The sequence below is a fragment of the Callithrix jacchus genome, chromosome 15 (assembly GCF_049354715.1).
Source record: "Callithrix jacchus isolate 240 chromosome 15, calJac240_pri, whole genome shotgun sequence".
In the NCBI taxonomy this organism is placed as follows: Eukaryota; Metazoa; Chordata; class Mammalia; order Primates; family Cebidae; genus Callithrix; species Callithrix jacchus.
In genome coordinates, this window is record NC_133516.1 from 60,983,984 (window position 1) to 61,006,304 (window position 22,321).

Below are 22,321 nucleotides of genomic sequence, written 5' to 3' on the forward strand. Positions count from 1 at the left end.
TACCATTCTCACAAAGTCTCTTCCAAAACCTGGAGGCTGTTCTAGATTTTGCCTCCTAGGAGCAACTGTCACCATCATTAATTGCTCCAAATGCTCCTTTAAGACCTCTCTGTAAAGCTCCTCCTTGAAGGGCACAACCTCATCTCTCTTCCACTCCCAGGAAGACAGGCTGGAAACCTAATGGAGACTCCCTAAGAAACCTGCATTCTATCTTTCCCTGACCATTCAAGTTCTGTGCTTCTACCAGAGGCCACCTTCTGTCAGACAAACTCCATGTTGTCTGCATGCTAACTCCATGGATAATCTGCATGAAAGGGGGGAAAAGAGACAAAATCATGTTACAAAACTTGGGTAAGCGTCTAGACTCAACTTGCTTTGAAAGATCTTAAATCTTATTCAGCAGTGGGCCTTTTTCTCTAGCTGTTCCTCTGGTCTGCAAGATGTTCTAGCCCAAGTGCTAATATCATCTTTTCTTAAAGCCTTCTAAAACACAATGTGACCATTGATGTCTACATGACAATTTCAGGATAACAATGTATGTGAAAACATAAGGACATCAAACGTTTATCAGATCTATGCGAGACGCCAAGAAATGTTAGAAGGATCAAGAATATGATTACTGACAGTGAATTTAACTCGTGGCTTAGAAGAATCCAAAAGATTATTCTCTAGTAATATATCCTTCCAAATTCTCCAGAAGTTTTAAGCTTAGACATCATAATGAAATGTCACCACAATCCTTTGCCCAAAGTGGTTAAGTACTGAGGGTCTAATGATGCTTTCGCTTAAAGCAGATTCCCGCAGTAAAGAGTGCTGTTCTGTGCTTGCTGGCGATTTTGAAATTGAGACGCCGGTTCACTTGCAGTTTCCGAAGACCCATTCCCTCCCGACCCTCCACTTAAGACTGCGTTCTCAGTCCTCCGCCGCCTATTTAAACACAACTTTTACACCTAACAGATCAGAAAGCTGTAATTTCAAAGTTTCAGAAACGTTTTCAGAAAGCCTCCTCAAATGGGGAGCGACTTCACCACTGAGGTAAGCGTCCGAATCCTCCTTCCCGCGGCAAGGGCACCGGCCCGGGCCAGGTCGGCGGAGGACGCCCCAGGCCACGCACACACAGCCCGAGGACGCGCCCTATATTTTAAGACGCAGGGTCGGATTTCACCCGGAAACTTGGCTGTCACAATCCCGGGCCCAACTGCGTCCGCTTCTCAGCCCTGGAGCCCAAGTTCTGCGTTGCACAGAGATGTGGCCCCATTGTGCCTAGCTGGCCTCCTAGCACGGACTGTTTTTCCTCTTGGTCTGTCTTTTGCTAAGAAACATCAGTGCGCCTCGCCTTCCTACCCAGCCGCAGCCTGCTGTCCCCTAGACAAAAAGAGGCTGCCGGCTGCTCCCTGCAGCGGCGACCGCGGCGGCGCAGCGCGGCCCGACCACCCGAGGCCCGCCGCGCTGCGCCTTTGTTGGGCGGGCTACAGATGGTGCCCAGCACCGGGCTACGCCGAAGGCGGGGGCGGGGGCGGGAGGGGGAGTCCTGGAAGGGGGTCGGGCGGGAGGGGAGGAGACGGCAGAGCAGCCAATCCGCGCGCGGCCCATCAGCTGACCGCCTTTGCTTACACCAGGTGCACGCCGGCTGCGGGGAGCACAAAGCGGGGCGCACCGAGGGCGCCGGCAGCGAGCGGGGGAGCGAGGCGAGGCCCGTGCGCCCGCGGCTGCAAGCGCCTGTCGGGCGGGGAGAGGGGCCGGCGGCGTCAGCCCGGGCGATTGCCACCGCGCAGCGGCATCCCTACTCGCCTGGGGCGCCTTCCTCCGGACCTGGCCGCTCGCTGCCCCGCCCTCTGCACCCCACTTCTCTGACCCTCTTTTCCAATCCTGCCTGCCCCTGCCCTGGCCTCGAAGAGCTGACTGAGCCCAGCCCCGTGCAGCAGCTGTTGCTTGTGTTGCCGCCTCGCCTCCTGTCTTGGTGCTCTGCCGGGGGTCCCCCGAGGAGCCAGTGCGCGCTGCGGGCTGGGAAGGAGGCGCCTCTCGGCCCGTCCTCCTCCTCCTTCTCCTCCTCCTCCTCGTCGTTCTCCTCCTCCTCCTGCTGCTGCTGCTGCTGCTGCTGCTGCCGCCGCCACGGGTGCCGGGTCCGTGCGCACCCCGACACCCCCACCAGGTGGGCCTCGGGGTAAGTGCCCTGGCCAGCGGGGCCGCAGCGGGGGGTGTGGGAGGCAACGAGGTAAAGTCGAAGCAAACTTGGTGGCGTGGGGGACCCTGGAGGGTCTGGGGAACCGCAGGGTAAGATCGCGGGCCTAAGGGGGACCAGGGGGCGCGGCTCATGGAGCTGGGGAAAATGACGAAGTGCGGAAACGGGAATATAGTGCTCCGTCTCTCCCTGTTTCCCCCCACCAAAAAGAAAAAAACCAGGGTGTGGGAGAGCGACAGTTGGGAAGGAAGGCCGGATAGAAACAGGCAAAAGGCAGTGACTGGAGCCGAGCCCGCTGGATTTCAGGGGCCGACCAAGGGAGGGTGGTGCCCGGGGACTGGGAGGGAGGAGGGCTACCGGGATGTGAACTGGGGAAGGCAGCTGGGGCTGGAGGAAAGCGTGGAAAGGGAGCCAGCTCAGGGAGTTGGAAAGAGGGCCAAGAGGAGGGAAAGGAAGGTGGCGGATTATGGGGAGAGAAAAGAAAAAGGGTGTCTTGGCGGTGGCCTTGGTAAAAGAAAGGGGCAAAGGGCATAATTGACAAGGCATTGAATGTGCTGAAGTCAGAGCCTTAGGAAGAATCTACCCAGCTATCGGCGGTCCACGCGGGGATAGACCTCAGCTTGTGAGCTTTGAGCCCGGAAGGAGTGGCAGCCTCAGGACGCTTGCCAGACAGCCCAAAATATTAGGGAAGCCTCATTCCCGCCAGGAACCGAGCTGGCGCAGAGTTCCCGGCTTGGCCTGGGTCAGAAGCGAGGAAAGTTTGCCAGCGAGTGTCCTTTGTGCTGTGTGGAGAGGGGTGTGGGCAGCCGCCGACTCGGCGCTTCCCCGCCTCCCGCGGCGCCCGCGTCCCGCCCAGGGACTCCCTGCCTGGCTGGCTGCGGTGGGGGGGAAAGTCCAGCAGCGGGAAGGCCGCTCGTCCCGGGACGGTTCCGGGGGTGGGGGGGGGGGACGCACGCGCAGGTACGCGGACTGGGCGATTCTGCGGGATGTCTGCTCCAGGAGAAGGGGACCTTGCCCGCCGTGTTCACCGCCGTAGCCCCAACGTCAAGAACAGAGCCTGGCCATAAGTGAATGACCGGCCGGGGTGCAAATGGTTTTGAAGCATTAGAACCTAAAAGGCAAAGGCTAAGAGTCTAAATCCCATCCTGCCGTGTAAGTATTTTCATTCCCAAACCTAAATCACAAAGGAAGAGTAGAATTCTGATGGAGTGAGGGAACAGGTACTGCCGACTCCGGCTTTTGCGTGTAGGATTTTCTAAAAGACAACGTGTTTTGTATTGTTTTGCCAAGACAGTCCAAGTAATATTAGCGGAATAGACTCATTACTTCATTTGTAAAAGCCAGGGCTGGAGGAGTGGAAAGTTCAGGAAGGCACTTTGATCAGTATAAATCTAGAGTAAAAGTGTTACTGGCTCCAGGGCCATATGTGTCCTGAAGTCTCTGATTTGCATGCAAATGTGAGCGGATCCTGGCAGATGTCTGGCCTCATCCATTCACATGAAGGAATTTGAAAAGACAAGGAGTCTTCAGTTAACAATAGACCTTAAGAACATAGAATAAAGAAGCAGTGTGAGTTTTTCTGTTTGGGAATTCCATGGCTTGCTGACACCTTTATTCAAGAGCCAAATTCTTTAAGTGCTATTGTATTGAAAGCTCAAAGTGCTGCTTACTCTTTACCTGGCTGTATATATTCGTGCAATATTCAAGCTGGATATTGTGAGCCAGTTAGGAATAGGTTTATGTGAGGCTAACAGTAATTTTAATCCACTTCTGTCGGCTTGAAGTGATTTCTGAATTGACCCCTCAACTTCTCGAGTCTTCTTTTAATAATTTGACTCTTGCTCAAATTTGGTCCTCATGGTCAGAGCCATTCATGATAGTAGAAGATCACTACTATCTTCATGTCCTTGACTGACATGAAGATCTCATGAGCATGTCCACTGTCTAGTCAAAGTCGTTTTGGTTCTTAAGGTACCAAACTTGTAGAACCGCAGGTGATGCAGGTGTCCCATCCCGTTACCCAAGTGGTTTTCAGGTCACAGAAAAGTGAATGGGGAGGCAGTCATGCAACAGACTCTGGAGCAAGGGCCTTTCTGCCCTGTCTAATGTTAGCCGAGTGACCACACTGCACTGTTCACCTCTTCGCATTGTGTGACAGCCGAACAAAAGGCCGAACATGAGGCAGGCGATTATATTAATACCTAGGACTAACCAGCCCCAGTGGCCTCTTCTTTTGTCAACCTCAAACACTGTTGAAGGGAAAAAGAACCTATTCACTGAACAGCATTTGCCCCTGTATTTTATATATTCACTGAAAGGGACATTAAAATACAACACCCCCCACCCCCACGAGAAAAAAAGACAACATTGTTTTGGAGGGCTCAGTGTTTGGGGGAGGGGTAGACAACAGATGTTAGTCTGCTATTTTACATGTTCCCTTAAGTTACTTTTTGCTGGTTCAGTGCCTTTTAATACATAAGGCAATATTTTCCCAGGAGGGGAAAAATGAAAATGTGATAGCCAAGTTTGCATTTTCTGTCTTAGAGCTATACGGAAGTCAGAAAGTAACAAATTATTGTAATAAACTCTTAATTTGACTCTTCACACATGGGATTCTGTCTCCCTGATAGAGTTGAAGGGTAACTTAAACTTGACATTTCTAAACTAGACTATAAAGTGGTTTGTTGTAAAGTTATCATCTGTGTATTTTTGAAACCTGGTAACTTAAAAATGACCCTCACATTTGTGAAACCTTATCTTTGGCAATTAACCTCCCTGTGTGTAATCTTTATTCTGCAAGTCTCATGAAAGAAAAGATTAGAACACATTTCTTGGTAAATAAAAGTAATAAAGTGTTTAATTATTAGAAAAGGATCATTCTGCTAAATATTTCAAGACCAGATCCACCTGCAGACTGTGGTTCTGAAAAATAACCTTAGCTAGCGCTGGTTAATGTCTGAAATTCTGAAAAAGCAAGGAAAAACTCAACCATTGATCTCTCTCTGGTCAGTCTGTGCTAAGGCCACCTTCTTGACCTGAACTGCTAGAGCTATTACCACATATTCTAAAGCAGTGACACTCATGGGAATATACTAGGTACTAAAGAATATCTATCTCTACAGAGTTATATTGCTGCATCTCAAGCCAGTGGAATACAAATAATGATGATAAATAATCAGAATGGTGGGCTTTTTATATCACCATAAGTAGGCCATAAGTCATAAATAAAATATGGTAAATTATAGGATGCAGATGTCACTTTTATGAGACTTTCACAATGCTTACTTAAAATTTATTTTTAAGTAACAGAATAATAGCTCTCCGAATGATTCATTTTAGCACTATATGTCAGGTTATTCAAATATTGTATTTGATTTTTTAAAATTAAGTCAAACATCTATTTTGGGTTAAGCCACTCTGGAGATAAAGCAAATTCCATTTTAGAATCATATGATCATTTAGAATCATATGTTTCTGAGAACAATGAAAGTATCTTTACCTCATGAATAGAGCTCTGATTAATATTTAATTCAGGATGAAATTATAATTATATAGATGAAGTCAGAAAAACATTTATTCTCTCTTGTTTTGGCTCAAAGTACAGAATAGAGACAAAAGTTAAACCATATCTGTAAAATTCAATTTAGTGACCAAGGGATCCATTTGTTCTACAAGTCTTTTTAAGTGAAGTTTGCTTTTTAATTTCTTGTTTTAGCATATCACCATTCACCTACTTTATAGATTATAGAAAGTAGCTTTCCAAGTTTTGAAATATAGACAAATAGATGATAAATGGTTTATTGACATTGCATTGTAATCCATGATAAAATGATAAAGGTTTCCAGACTTTACGGGTACCCTGTAGAACTAGTGAAGCATATTATCCAATAATTAAAATACATACTATTTAATGTTACAGTTTTTTAAAAGAAACAATATGCAAGCTTACTACTATTATATGTTTTACTTTTTGAACGTTTTCAAAGCTCTAGGCAAATGTCGAGCTTTATTAACAGTTTTATCAGTTGATTGGTTGGTTAACAAGCTATTATCCAATCATAGCTGGATGATCTTGGATCTTGTTTAACTCCATACCAACCCTCACTTTTGTCATGTGTAACATAATAGAGTTGCGAGAATAAGGCTGCCATAATCAATGAGATTACCAAAATGTTTCTGTAAGCCATGCTTCCAGTACCACAATTAAACATTTAATTTATATGGAACCATTATACCTAATGAACTGAAAATCATCCCTGAGATGCAAAGAAGCCAGGAGGGAACTTGGAATAATACATTCCCAAGTTCTTGTCCACTCTGTCTTCAGAATACCTTCTAAAGATGCTGCTGTATCAGCTTAAGACACTTAGTTTTTAAATCTGTGGAGTGAAAACTGCTTTTAGAGTTGCTTATTGCTTTCCATTTACACTCTTTATTGCTCAGAGGTTGAGTGTTATTTGAAAGCTCTGATTAATATAAACGAGTTGTAATTTTCCAACCCAGGCTGTCGTAGCTCACATCTATTATACCACTGGCAGACATGTGGACTCCACAGCTGTCCCCTCATTTGTGTATGAAACAGACACATTGGTGGTATTTTTTGGTTACCATAATTACATTAACAATATACATGTGACATGATATCCTATGTGAAAGGTTTCTGTGGCAGATATTTTGTAGACCTGGGAGTAAAGGACAACTATTTAAAGTTTGGGGAACACATAAATTAGTCTGCCATTGTATTCTGGAGCCACCATTTCAACCCAGGGAAGAGAGCCATCCTACAGTGGTGTCTGGGAAAGGGCAATCTTGGAAAAAGATTTTCAAGGGAGGCACTTCCAGCAATGCCTAACCTCTTCAGGAGAATGTCCATTGAATATTCATTTCAAAATATTTGCTCTTCCTATTTATGACTGCCCTTTGTGAGATAACATATTAGCATAGTCATATTCAATTTGTGGGGGGACAATGGACGGCACCAATATTAGCATCTATCTCAGTAAGACCTAGGAAACAAAAAATGAGTTTTCACTATTAAGTGGGAAGCTGCAGTGAGAAAAACTAAAAAAGCTTTAAAAGAAAGAAAGGTAGCTTAATTGCTTTCATGCCTATAATTTTCTCCTCTAGAAAAAAAAATGTTAGCATGGCAATAAAGAATATCATTAACCTGCATTGTTATTTCACAATAGTGATGTCTTAATTTTCATCCATAATAATCAGTGTAATCAAGTACTGTACAGAGAATCAGGAAGGCACAGGCTCAATTCCCAGCAATGACACTAATGACTCAATGTTTGACCTTCTGGATGTCCTGCAACCCTCCTGGTGCTTCACGGCCCTGTGAAAGTTGTGCACTAAAGGATCCAGGTATACTGGTAAATGATTTAAATATTACCAGTACAAATAATATATTTCTGCCCTAAGTGCTTGAATTAAATAGAGAGCTAATAGTCTGGGTACAGCCCCACCTTTCTGCAGGGTGATGTTTCTGGTCCCTAATCACATAGCTAAGAGATTTTGTTGTTCTTTTTAAAATTTTCTCTCCCTATCATTGACAGTTCCTCACCACCTCACCTGGGCCTTCTTGAGGGGAAAAATTTTACCAGGGGTACAGGATGCCATTTACAATCATTAAACATCTGTTCACCCTGGCATACAGCAGGTATATATTGAGCACCTGCTGTATGCCAGGCATTACAGAAGGCAATAAAACCAAAAGAAGTTAGCTTGATTTCTCTGCAGCTTGTACATTGGAGAATTTTGTTTCCATCAACCTATGCATTCTCCTACAAATATTTGGTGCTCTGTATGAAAAAGGCACTCTGCACAGAGGATTTCAACCAAGGGTGATTTTTGCTTCTGAGGGGACATTTGGCAATATTTGGAGACCTTTTTGGTCAGCTGCTTTCACAAGTGAGGGTGGGGACAAGGGTGCTATACTGGCATCTTATGTGTAGAAGCCGGGATGCTGCCAGGACAGCTCCCATAACAAAGAATTATCCGGTCCAAATGTCAGTAGTGCCAAGGATCCTTACTCTGCCCTCAGTGAGCTTCAGTTTAGTTAGGGTTATAGAAAGGAGTCTGACAAGTGCAGCATGGTGTGCTATGATGGCAACAGTGCAGGGTACAGACACATGGAAGCAGCAGCTTTAATTCAGATGTTAGCTGCCAGCAGAGGCTTTAAGAAACATACTGGTTAATTTACACAACAGGCTTTCACCTGCCACACAAGTGCTCAGCAGGAGACGATTTTCAATCTAGCCTCATTGAACATAAGTGGGTTGGATGGTTGCTTGAGAGAGGGTAGACTCCTTAAGTTTGTTGAGAACTTTAAACTGGAGATGAAGTTGTTAATTCCTTGTAGCACTTGGTCAGAATTCAGTGTGTCTTGAGTAAACAGGAGAGGAGGCTGGAAACAGAAAGTCGATAGCAACAAACTTAGGACAGCACAAGCTGCATGAAGAGAAAATGCAGCTGGGCTGACAAAGCTGGGCTGACACTGCCTCATGTTTTAGAGCTTTAAACTTTGCCGAATCCTTAAATATGTGTCTCATTTGACCTGTAACATCCTGAGATGCCAAATGTGATTGTTCTTTCTCCTTTTCCCCAATAACTGAGGGACCAGAATCATGGAGAGGTTCATTGTGACTGTGGACAAGTCACTCGATCAAGTTTATCTGTAAAAAAAAGAGGTCTTGCAAGGCTCCTCTTCCTAACACTAGTTGAATTTGTCTAGGGTCACACATCTAGGGAAAGACAGAGGTGGGATAAGACCTGAGACTTCCTGCCTATCTCAGACCTAGTGTCTTCCACTCAGATGGTAGTTGCTTCCTGGACTGTGGAGTCCAAACAGGTAACAATAAGACAGTGACTCAGCATTCTAGCTCTTGGGTTACCAAAGAAAGCAAGGACCTGTGATGCATCAATTAAAAAGTATCAAGCAGGGAAACTTAAGCTGGGTTTCCCCTACACTTAAGGATTAACCGTGCCCTCTCCTTAATGGCTTAAGCTGACCTTAGCCACTTAAAAAAATACTTGTGACAATCTGGGAAGAAAACTTCATAAGAGAGCACAGCTAGAGTTAGAAAATGAGATGGAAAATGGGATAACCCAAAACATGTGGGAAGAATGGAGGATGTTCTGCCTAGAAAAGATGTTATTGTGGTATCATTTTCTCTTTTTGTTGACTTTTGTTTTTTCTTTAGTAGGAGCATTTTAACTATCCTATCAGAATAATGACCAATGTATACAGATATGCACACATACACACACACACGTCACACATATAGAGCAGGGGAGACAGATTTCTTACAAGTTTGTTTGTTGTTTGTTTAGAAAGACATGCATATCAAAATGAGTTTTGGAGAGAGCCTTCCTTCAGGGTCTGAAAAGTATACTGAGTTTTGGTTTCTCTGGGATAGTGTAAGGTTTCCTATGAGAAGTAAGACTGAGAAGCCACATGACTACTCAAGGTTCTTTTTATTCTCTGTGGTTTCCAAGATCAGGAATCAGAGTTAGGTAGGACTTCAGCCATATCCAGAGAGTTTCCAGGACATATATGGACTCTATATGAACTCATCAGACCATCAGAGAACCATGAGGACAGTGGAATAGCAATGACTGGCTTTTTCCAGATCGTTATTCCAGCTCACTTTGGTTCTGTGCAGTGAGGACTACATGTGAGGCCTAACCCCCCAAAGGACCAGTTAGCTTTGCTGTGTTATACAGGTACACAGCAAGCCTCATCACATACTCAGAAACTCATCCTTTCTTACCAAGAGGCCACTTCACAGCCATCTGAAGGCAAAACACAAAATATGTGGGCAAATGCTGGTGGAATAGTTTTCTCTTCATGCATTCATTCACACTGTCAAATTGGAATCCTGGCGAAGTTCCCAAATGGCTTCACTACCAGGACTGAGCACTGCAGTGAGAGATTAGTTCTATGCAAATGAGACACTTTAGTGATTGGGAGGAAATTATTACATATTACTCCCAAATTCTATCCCCAGAACCCACCATTTTCCCTAACATAGCATATAGTAGTAGCAGTAGAACAATGATGTCCTACACTGTGCCTTTCCAATGTGTTGGGAACCGTCACCAACACCTTATGTGGATTAGCTCCTTTCAATCCTTGCAACAATTCTGCAATGTAGACATCCACCTTATAGCTCAGGAAACTAAGGCAGGCTGCAACTAAGTAACTTGCCCAAGGTCAAACAACTAGTGTGCATGTAATAAATATTCATCAACTGAATGAATGGATACATATCTGTTTTAGAGGAGACAATCCTTTATTTGAATTCTCAGGTATGGCATTCCTGCTTTCCAGGCAGGGCATTTTCAAGAACTGCCTCTGTGACTTGGGAATGATAGGAGGAGAGCTGGTCATTAGAGAAGCAGGGATTGAACTTGGGTCTGTCTGACTCTAAACCTGTGCTGTTAAAGTGCTTGCCTATTTTTCTTCCTCTTTAATTGCAGCTATAAAACAAAAGGACTAGACTATGTTAGCTCTTTTAGCCCATTCTGCTCAAAATATTATATATTTCCATGTTAACATCTATCTAAAATCACTTTTTTTAACTACTTTTAATTTTGAAATCTAGTTTGGTATGTTTATTTAACCAATCATTGAATTGTCTTTTAAGATATTACAAGTATTAACAGAACATATTTATAAACCCTCTTTAAATCATTTTAAATGGATGAGAATGCATAGTTACAGACTGCATTCTCCTAACCATTACCATCTCACTGCCTATTAAGTTATATCATCATTGTCTAAATTTAGAAGGTTTCTAAAAATTCAAAAGCAACTTTCTGTTACACAGGGAAAAGACAGGTAAAGTGATTAATTTTGAAAAAATTACTGCCAATATTTGCCAAAATAAGTAGGTTGCTGACTCTAATGAATAGTATTGAATGATTTTCTTTAATATGGAGCCTTGTTTCTGTCGCCCAGGCTGGAGTGCAGTGGCTCGATATTGGTTCACTGCAGCCTCTGCCTCCAGGGTTCAAGCGATTGTTGTGCCTCAGCCTTCTGAATAGCTGGGACCATAGGTGCCTGCCACTATGCCCAGCTAATTTTGTAATTTTTTTTTCTTTTGTGATGGAGTTTCACTGTTGTTTCCCAGGCTGGAGTGTAATAGCTCTGTCTCAGGTCACTGCAACCTCTGCCTCCTGGGTTCAGGCGAGTCTCGTTCCTCCTAAGTAGGTGGGACTACAGGTGCATGTCACCGTGCCCAACTAATTTTTGTATTTTTAGTAGAGATGGGGTTTCATCATGTTAGCCATGCTGGTCTCAAACTCCTGACCTCAAGAGATCCACCCACCTCAGCCTCCCAAAGTGCTGGGATTAAAGGCATGAGCCCCCGTACCCGCCCATGAAAAGCAGCGAATGATTTTTATGAGCTTCAAACTGCTACTAATATTAAAAACTACTACTTGAGATTCACTTCTAAAGATTGTTTTGCTTTAAGGTATCCTTCTGATATGCAAGTGAAGCATCAGAGCAATGTGTCAGTCATTGCCATAGTGTTACAGGACGAGCAGCCCAAGGCAGGGGAAAGAGTGGGTAACCAGGCATGTCCTAGATTTGGGAAGAATTAGTTTCAAAACTGCTTCTCAGCTCCGATCTATGGTGATTTCATGGAACCTCAGTATCTACATCTGCAAAGTGGAAATAATAATAGAACCTGCCTCATAGAATCATTAAATGAGAACATGCATATAAAGTTCTTAGCACAGTTTCTGTTCCAAGGTACATACTTAGTATACTATAGCAATGAGTAGAAGTGGTATTATTATGTTCACATCTGACATTTCTAACTGCTACAGGGTCTGCAATCTGAGGAAGCTAATTCCAAGGCAAGCGGAGAGATTTTAAGGAACAGGAAGATTCAGACGAGATATTTTATGAAGTCAGTAGTTCACATGGTTGTCACCTTTTGTGGTGGACCCTGGAGTACTTTATATTTGTCCAGACTTGGGAAATTGGGATTCCACTCATGTGCTTTGAAAGAACTGGCAAACAGGTGAATACATTGGACTATTTTTTGTTTGTTTCTAGATTCTCTAATGTATCCAACTCTCTCTTCTCTCTGAAAATATTATAATGCCCCTAAATAGTAATTCATGGAATCACATTTTCTAACTAAAAAGAATAGGTTAGGTTCAGAGCTATCATTCCACCAAGAGGAGCTAAATTTAAGACATTTTAATGAACAAACTCAAAAGCTTCATCTCTCTGCATCGATTGTGATATGAAAGTTGTTGGCTACGTAAAACTCTAAGAATAATGCCGAGCGTCTTGTGAGTGGTTCACAGGCAATGCAGCTACCATTGTTGTTGTTAATTCTTAGTATCATCATTATCACACAACATCATCATCTTGTGTCTTGACCAAATCACAAAGCTCCTGGTTAGGACCAGACTAGAACAGTGCAGTTAAACCACAGATCTTTCTGGAAGCAAGGGAAAGTCACCAGGTATACTGAGCATGGTGGTGCACACCTATAGTCCCAATTACTTGGGAGACTGAGGCAGGAGGGTCACCTGAACCCAGGAGGTCCAGGCAGCAATGAACCCTGATTGCACCATGGCACTCTAGCCTGGGTGACATAGCAAGATGTTGTCTCTTAAAAAAAAAAAAAAAAAAAGGAAAGAAAAGAAAAATAGAAAGTCACCAGACAAGCCAAAATCAGGTGTGGCCCTTGGAGAGATTCCTGGTGAACCCACAGAGGCCGGTTGCTATGAGTTGCTCTCTCTAACACCTCCTCTGTTTCAGCTAGCTAATTTTCACTTGCACGTAAAGGGAAGAGTTGAGAATACCATTAACCTGATATTCTTCAAATTCTTTGTGAGATGGAAATAACAATTGCAGAGAACTCCATATTCATTGTCTTGTATAATCTTGATTATCAGTGCTTTCCAATTGCTGTGACCACATTTACAGGTAATTGTAGATATTCATACTCTAAGCTCTGGGGGAAAGCCAGTGCCACACAGCTAGTCACCTGACTACCCTTGCAGGCCGGTAAATGGAGTTTTCTAAGTGTGCTGAGAGGAACACATGTCAACTCTGGGAGTTGTGTATTATCTTCATTTTAAAGATGTAGGAAAAGACCCAAGACAAGGATCTTTGCCCAGTATCTTACAGCTAGTAAGAAGTATGCGTAGGAACAGTAATTCTGGTTTCCTCCAGACTGAGTTAGTCACACTGTCCTTGATTCTCCCACATCTCCTTGTCCTCACTCAAGTCTAGCATGTGTTATGTTAATTTAGGAGCATTTATTTACATTCTGTAATACCACCACCACCAAACAGCTCCTTAAGGGAAAAGACTATGACTGAGTCTTTGGTCCCTGGCACCTATGAAAGCATTTGGCACATAGAAAATGTACCTAGTGAATATTCAGTCATTGAAAGAGGAAAGGGATTTCTGTGTCACATGTCTATTTCATTTTGCCACACTGCTTCTTTAACATAATTTTTACAAAGTTATTTCCTTTGTATTTGGTAGAAAATGAGTAGTTCATAAACCTGTATTATACTTAAAGATATTACTATGTTACTGCTTTAGAGAGGTTATTATAGAAAGTTGAACTCATTTGGGAATGCTTTTTGTGATACTGCCAAGAAAGTGTTATTAATCAAAAAGTATTCATTAAATGTATGTAGAATATCAAGTGCTATTGGAAAGGTGATATGAGGGTTAAAGAAAATGGATGTTGTGTTATTTCTGTCTAAATGAGCTTCCAGACTCACTGGTGAGATAGAGTGAATAGAAGCAAATCAAAATAATTAAGTGATCATCTGTAGGAATTCTGCAGCAAAGCAAAAAAAGAGGAGCTCAGACCAGACGGGTTTGAAGATCAACTCTGTCCTGTAATAGCTGTGCTCAGTATTGGTTAAAAGACTCAATTTATTAACCCCAAACTCATCTGTAGAATGGAAGAATAATGTCTACCCATAGGGCTGCTATGAGAATATATGGGAAAGCACTTGGTACAATTCTTAGAACATGACAGTCATTCACTGCGATCATTTGGCAGATATCCACAGCCCCATTGTGTGCAGATCTTTTTCTCTGGGGTGGGAATATAGTGGAGAGCAAAACAGATGATTTGTGCTCCTTTCCCATGTGGAGCTTGCTGTCTGATGTAAGCTAAAAGCAGTAATCCAGTTATCACACAAGTAAGTGTAAAATGATGGCTGTATTAGTCCAGTGAAAAAGAAGTACATGAGGCCAGGAGAATATAACATAAAGCCTTCTAAGAGAAGACCTCCCCAAACAAGTGACATTTAAGGCAAAATCTGAAGGTCAAGGGAGAGTTCGCCAGGCAAAAGATATGGAGAGGGAAGAGCTTTGTAAGCCAAAGCCCAGAGGTGAGAAGGACTTTTTTTGGTATGCTCGATCAGCAGAGAGAAGACCAGTGTGGCTTAGAATAGAATAAAGTGGGACCTTCTTTTGTGCCTAGTTCCAAAGTGCACTTGGAGTTCAAAAAAGGCAGAACTTGTACAAAGTTCAGCAAAGAAGAGACTGCATCCTGTACTGAAAAGATGTGTCACCATGACAGAACGCTTGAACTGGTGGAGAGGGAAATTGTGTGAGCAATTCTATGGAGTCTTAGCTGGTTCGGGGGCATGTCACTGTCTTATGTGGTGTGGACTGGCATATGACAAGTCAGGCACATCAGGGAGAAAGTTTCTCCTCCATTTCTGTGTGGCCTTGAGCATGCTGATTAACTTCTCTGAATCTTGGTTGTAAAAAAAATGTAGCATCACAGGTTTGTGAGAATGGGAAGACATAATACATGTCAACATGCACATAGTGTCTAGTAAATTAGCTTACCTTGTTTTATTTTCTGCTCTTCATTGCCCTTTTCTTCCATATACTACATTTTCCTTTCATTGTAGATGAACAGCTGATTAAGACACTTGCTAATTGACAACACATCACCTGTGTTGCCCAGAGATGTAGATTTTTTTATAGGAGTTTTGTGATAGCTGAAACATTTCTCTTGCTTGGCATGCACATGCTCCGTGCATGTACTATCATTCTCATTCATGAACTCATTGTGTAAAATGCACTTAGCCACATCTGGCTGGCATTCGCATGAATGGAGGTGACTGATAGTGGACAAGATCCTCCACAGGCTTTAGATGTTGAGTAATTTCACTGGGGCTCTAATGACCATAACACTTAGTTGCTATCGATTTATCTATAGTGGAGAGATGTACCTTTCTGCCTGATCTTAATTATCATGGCTTATGAGATCATTTCAACACTGAGTTAGCATTTTGCCCCTGTAACAATTTGTTTTAGTTCCATCTTTGCATTAACTTATAACTAAATTTAGAAACTATTACCAAATACTTATGAAGAAGAGATAGTGGGGGTAGAGTTTGTCATTTTTCAGCAAGATGCTGAGTAATCCTTTATTACATCCTTTATGGCAGTCAATCTTGGGCTCCCCTACACCCTTTTATTACTAACCTACTTTTCTATGTCCCTTGAGATCTTAAGTCTTCTACTTATTAGATCATTATGAGAAAAACTCCCAAATTTCTCTCCATAGCCTCACTTCCAAACTCCAGTCCTATGTTTCCAAATGCCTGCTGGATATTTTCATCCTGAAAATCACAACATCACTGAAGAAGCTAGAGGAAGAAGTGGTTTCCAGGATGCAGAGTGAACTGTGGCTATGCAAGAGGAGAGAGAACGTTCCTTCAGTAGAGGAACGAAGCCCCTGCCTATTGGCTCAGCAGGGAGGGAACCAGGAGGAGAAGTACTCCAGCCTCTCTTTTCCCACCCTCTTGTAATCATTCAAATGGAAACTCATCCCACTCCCAAAATGAGCTCCTGCCCTTGCTGGCCCCTATCTTGTTTTGAGAACTGCCATCATCACATCACCCAGGCTCAGTCTTGGCATTATTTTTAACTTGTCCCTCCCCTGTCTGCACATCTAGTCAACTGCAGTATCCAATAGATACCTCTCTAGTTATAGTTCCCTAGTGTCTTTTGAATATGGCACTTCTTCTTTTTTCCTATCAACACTACTCCAATTCCAGCCTTCATTGCCTCTCCTTTAGCTTACTGTAAGTCCTTCTTAACCAGTTTCCCCATATCTAGTGTGCCTCCTCTCCAGTCTATCTTACATACAGCTGGTGGATTCATCTTTCTGAATTACAGGAATTATCCCATAGTTCCCCTGTAAAGAGGCATTAAATGGTCCCCCCTGGCTATAGTATTGTGCTTGATATCCCTGCAGTTCTGCCCAATACGCTTTCCACTTTGCTTTGTACCCTGGGAATCAGATGGATATGGACTGCACCCATAAGTGGGTCCCTTGGCAGCTGGCTTCTTGTTGGGTTCTGCATCCTGCAGTAGCTCACTCAGGGTTGCTTGCTCCTCTTTTGTGAGTTGACTTTAACCTTACCCATCCCTTACGCTATTGTTTGAATGTATGTGTCCCTCCATAATTTGTATATTGGAACTTAAACCCCAAGGTGATGGTATCAAGAGGTGGGACCTTTTGGGAAGTGATTAAGTAATAAGGGCTCTGCCCTCTTGAGTGGACTATGCTCTTATAAAAGAGATTGAAGGGAGTTCTTTAGTGTCCTTTTGTCTGTCAGTCTCCTCTGCCATGTGAGGATATGAAGACATAGCCTCAGTTTTGTCTCTGTCCCTTCCCTTCATGTGAAGACACAGAAAGAAGGCATCATCTTTAAAGCAGAGAGCAGCCCTCACCAGAAACCACATCTCCTGGTACATTGATTTTTGGACTTCCCAGCCTTCAAAACTATGAGAAAATAAATTCACGTTCTCTATAAATTACCCAGTCTCAGATATTTTATTGTAGTGACAGGAATAGAGTAAGACATCTTAGAAATGGTCCCTTTTTAAAATATTTCTTTATTCATTCTCTTTTGAATGTACCATCTGTTTTCTTCTAAGTCTCTGACAAAGATGTGAAATTAGAGAAAACTCCTTAGTGAGGCATAAAGGCCCTCATATCTAGGCACCATCCTACCTTTCTGTCTTGATCTCCATTGCTGTTGTGGCATAACCAAAATCCCATTCAAAATGAAACCGTTCCTTTTCTGTCCCCTATTCCAAGTCTGCTGCCTTGGCACCTTTACACCAGTGGTATTCCTGTAAATGTTTAACAACTGGCTCTCCAAAAAGATAAGCCCTCATTTTTACGACCAATTTTAAGATACCAATGTGATATATCTGAACTCAGATTTGGAAAGAAATGCTCACAACTGGCTCAGAATACCAGTGCTTTGTGAACAACTTCCCCTCCACCTGTGATGCTCCACAGCTCCCCCGCCTCCCCTGCTGCTGCCCTCAGTGCCTTACACAGAATAGTTGCTCAATAAACTATTCTCATTCATTTCTATCACTCCTGTGGGCATTCAGAATGGTACAAAAACCTAATTACCAGCCACATGTTGATGGTAATATTTGTGTACCCAGAATTTTTTGGTGAGGGCCAACATAGGTACTAGTTGGATTTTGAGACTTGAAAACCCTGAAGTGAAAATAAACTAACTACCTGCTCACATTTTTATACTAAGTTGCTGAAGCATACTACTTAATGTTGCTTAATTCTCTAATAAAATAATTCTCATTTTCTGTTCTTGTTTTCAAATTATATCTTCATTATCCTTAATTAAATGTAATTTGAAGTAATAACCACCATTAAAATATATTTCCTCATTATTATAACCATGAATGTTCTATAGGTTAAATTATGTTTCCTTAAACCAGAAACTCTACAGGAATTTTTAAGGCACATGTTCATCCTAGACATATAAGATTGCACTGCAATTTACTCTAAAATGTATTTTATTAAGAAATAACCCTTTCTTAGTCTAAGAGATAACTTTAATTTTGCTTCATTTAAACAATAATATCTGTATTTAAAGTTCAAAATGCAACTACAATTTCTATTTAGAAAACTAGGAGGTAAACCAATAAAAATAATCTTATAATAGCATTGGATTCTTTTATATTTTAATGGTTATGAAGGACAATGTCGATATTCAACTAAAATTATTTTTACTTTTAGTTTAATAAACATATTAGTTGAAGAGATACAATAGAATGCACTATGATTTGTAATGCATTAAAATGAAGAAAGCATTTAAAAGAACATTAAAATGTTCTCAGCTATTCCTTTGCACGATTTGATTACACAAGGCCAAAGCTGTGCAACTACGAACTATCCACTAATGTGCGCTAGTGGATTTATGGCGTCCAGGTCATCGACGATCTGAGCACTTAGAGTACTGGGCCGTTAGTTTAAAATGCATACTAAGATAGGGGAACGCATTGGCATCAAGGAAAATCTATAATAAGAAACTATTTCAAATTCAGGGAGGTAATTTTCACCTGATTTTAATTTACCAAAACAATTTAAAAACATGATTAGCAGAAATCCTAATTAACTAGATCCCCTCCACCCTTAGTCCACTGTTAGAAGAAAAGGGAAGATTGGAAGAAAATAATTTAACCAGGGCTTTCGATTAAGAAACAAAAAATTCCAATAGAGTTTATTACTAAGGCCTTGAAGAAAACTATGTCTTAGTAAAAACACATATGTTACCAAAGGCAAAAATATAGCTATTTCAATTTGATGAGTGCCAATATAGGTACTAGTTGGATTTTGAGACTTGAAAACCCTGAAGTGAAAGCTTTCTAGGAAACCTTCTGCCAAACAGAAAATTAAATTTGCAAATTCCCTGAGCCCTAATGCTCTAGTTAACCAAGGTTTTACTCTACAAGTTAATTTTCTTCTATGTGTCTAAAAGAAAGCTGCCATGTACTCTTGGGGTCCAATAAGACAGTTGAGGTAGGTGAATTCACAGAAAGGGCCCGGGGCAAGAAACTTGGCTTTAACCTCAGCTGCTTCACCTATAGCTGTGGGAATTGTGACATCACTTGAATTAGTCATGATTCGCCAGATAAAGAGAACGAATAGGATGGGCAGATGTATGACTGATAAGATAAAACAGAGAGATTTATTATAGGAATTGGCCTACATGATTGTGGAGGCTGAGAAGCCCCACTGCCTGCCATCTATATGCTGAAAAACCTGGGAAACTGATATTCTGTCCCAGTTCTAAGAATGTAGGTAAAGTACCTTCCACAGTTTCTGTTTTGTATTCTGTACCTCTTCCCTATGACCACTTCCTTAGAGAAATCGTCATAAAAAAATAGTTTCGAAAAGGAATTTGAAACAAAGTTTAAGAGTTCAGGGACAGATGACTTGACTTTGCTTCTTTAAAAAGATGGCTTTCAGTGTGGTTGGGTACTATCAAGTCAAAGGACAAGTACTGTCATTGTCCCTAACACGGCTGTCTTTAACCTTAACTAGCAGGAACTTTTACGTTAAATGTATGCACACTTCTGTACATCTGTCTTCAAATTTTAAAGGAATATTTTAATGTGGAAGGGGCATGTTCTTGACATTTTCTCAGTCTGAAGTTTAAACAGCACTTCAGTCTTCTAATTAGCAAATCCTAAGCAGTCAGGCTCTTTAGAGAAATACCACTAGATCAGAGCTAAAGGCCCCCATATTAAGGACACTGGATGTTAGATTTTTTTAAATAAAAATGTTAAAATGTCAGATAATTAGTACAGATTACTACTGGTTTAAAAAATATAACAAAAGTTAGTGCAGAGCTCTAGATGAGCAGAGAAAAATGCAGTCAATGTTCTGAAATACATGTGAAAATATTAGCCATTTTCCTGATGAGGAGAGATTATTCTCACAATTACAAACTAAACTTTAATTCAGTCTGGGAGCGAAAGCAAATCTGATATAGTCTAATGGAGTTGCTTGACTTGGCCAGCATCCAAAAATCCATGGCTCGGTATTAGCCGCCTACATATTGGCACTTTCAGTGCCCACAGTGACGAGTCTATTTTTTCGCTGGTGTGTATGTGTAGTGTTGAATGTACAATCTGGAACCATTGTAGCAACCAGTTCCTTATGCAACATTTATTAACAGCGCATGGTCAAATCTGTCCGAAGTGAGAATACCCAGCACTGTGCTGTGAAATACTTAAACAGAAGTAATGAAACTGGGCCTTCCAGGCATATTAAGGCTGCCAAAGTAAAGATTTAGCATTTATTTAACATTTAATCATGCTGCTAATTACAAAGCAATTACTTCATATAGACATATTACAGGAAGAGAATTGAAATCTGTAAAAGACTAAAATTAATTGATTTCATGGTAGTTTTTATATAATTACACTTGCTGGTGCTATAAAGTAGCAATAAAAATAGCCCAGTTGTTGGTTGATGTTTTGTTCTGTGCGGGCCTTCTGTCAGTTTCTCAATTCAATAATGTTAAATTGCTACTTTGTGATTCCAGCTATGCAGACAATCCATTTCTTGAAAAGAAAATCAAACAGAAACTTTCTTGATCTTACAAGTGATTTAAATGACAAAAAAAGTTTTCCCCTGTCCTACTTTCCTTGCCTGTCATAGAACCTTGGGTTTAAAAGGGCTGTGAAAGACTAAAGGCTTAAGATTCTTCCAACTGTATCTGCTGTGTGACTTTTCAAAACATGGGAGGAAAATGATTTGGACACAGAGCAAAGGTAGTTCATGAATAACTATAAGTTTAGACTGCTCTGTCCTAGAAGAAGTTACAAAGATCACAGAGCTTACCACAGCTTTTAAAGTTCAGGAACAGGTACCTCTGTCTCCCTATCTGTAGGATTTCCAGGCAACAGTAGAAAGCAAACTCTTTTCATCATCAATTATGTGTACTAAGACTGCAATAGGGAGGGTAGGGTAAGGAAAGTCAGGAACCTAAGTATTTGATAAAATAAACATTCATATAAAAATAATTTAGAAGGTAGTTAATACGCATATTAACTAGTTTACTTTTTTTTTTTCTTTTAGAGACACAAGTCCCACTGTTTTGCCCAGGCTAGAGTGCAGTGGTGTGATCACAGCTCACTTGCAGCCTTGAATTCCTGGCAATCTCCTACTTTAGCCTCCTAAGTAGCTAGGACTGTAGGCACACGCCACCACGCCCAGCTAATTTGTGTATGTTTTGTAGTGATGGGATCTCACTGTGTTGTTAGGCTGGTCTTGAACTACTGGGCTCAAGCAATCCTCCTGCCTCAGCTTCCCAAAGCACCGGGATTACAGGTGTGAGCCACTGTGCTCAGCCCAATATGAACTACTTTAAAATATTTATACTTCTTTGGTTTACTAGGTCTGTCGGAGCAAAGCACCACAAACTGGGTAGCTTAAAACAACAGAAATTCATTATTTCACAGTTCTGCAGGCTGGAAGTCCAAGATGAAACCACAGGGTGTCAATAGGGTCATGCTCCCTCTGAAACCTATAGGAGAGCGAGTCCTTGCCTCTTAGCTTCTGGCTGTTTGCTGGCAAACTTTGACCTTCCTTGGTTTACAGCTGTGGAACTCCAATCTCTGCCTTCATTGTCATCATGGCGTTTTTGCTGTGTGTCCTTGTCTTCACATCACTTTCCCTCTTCTTTTAAGGATACCAGTCATATTGGATTAGGGGCCTAGCCTACTCCAGTATGACCTCATCTAAACTGTATCTGCAATGACCCTATTTTCAAAAAAAAGGCCACATTCTGAGGTTCTTGGGATTGGGATTCAACATCTCTGTTTTTGAGTCCACAGGCCGTAACTAACAAGCACTTCGACAGAGATCATGGGATGGACTCACGGTAAGTGATGTAGGCATTTTGTGCATATTAACTCATTTCATCTTTTTAACATCACATGAAGCAAGGATGCTGACGCTACTCTCAAAGGAAGACACAGAGGCTACAAAAGCATCATGTGTGGAGCTGGATTTTAATCTCAATCTGTTGGCTCCAAAGCCTATGTTTATTGCCGTATTCTGAAGAGCTGACTTCTCAGGGATCCTGTTTTCCCATCCTCGTTTTTTTCTTGTTGTTCTTTTTGGAAAATCTAGAGATAATTTCCTAGTTCTCCAAAACCATATCTACCTTTCCCACAATAATATTAATCTGCCCTGCCAACTTTTAGAATTACTTTTACTTTATATCTTCTATAATTATGTGGTCTAAGAATCTGATCTGGAAATGACACATCTTTTTAATGAG

General features: G+C 41.8%; 1 protein-coding gene across 8 annotated transcripts in view; it reads left to right on the plus strand.

The window, feature by feature from the left end:
* Positions 1-1,167: 1,167 nt before the first annotated feature.
* The window catches only part of LOC100415537 (leucine rich repeat neuronal 1), a 330,007-nt gene continuing 308,853 nt past the window's right edge, over positions 1,168-22,321 (plus strand). For 2 of the 8 annotated variants that reach the window (XR_013527445.1, XM_002758577.7), the window contains exon 1: positions 1,168-2,164. Coding sequence is in view for 4 of the 8 variants with exons in the window: in XM_002758577.7 (XP_002758623.2) it covers positions 1,476-2,164 (689 nt within the window). In the remaining 4 variants the exon portion in view is untranslated. Of the gene's footprint in view, positions 2,165-12,022; positions 12,220-21,872; positions 21,920-22,321 lie in introns of all 8 variants that reach the window. The other 6 variants (XR_013527442.1, XR_013527444.1, XR_013527443.1 and 3 more) reach the window with 6 other exon arrangements.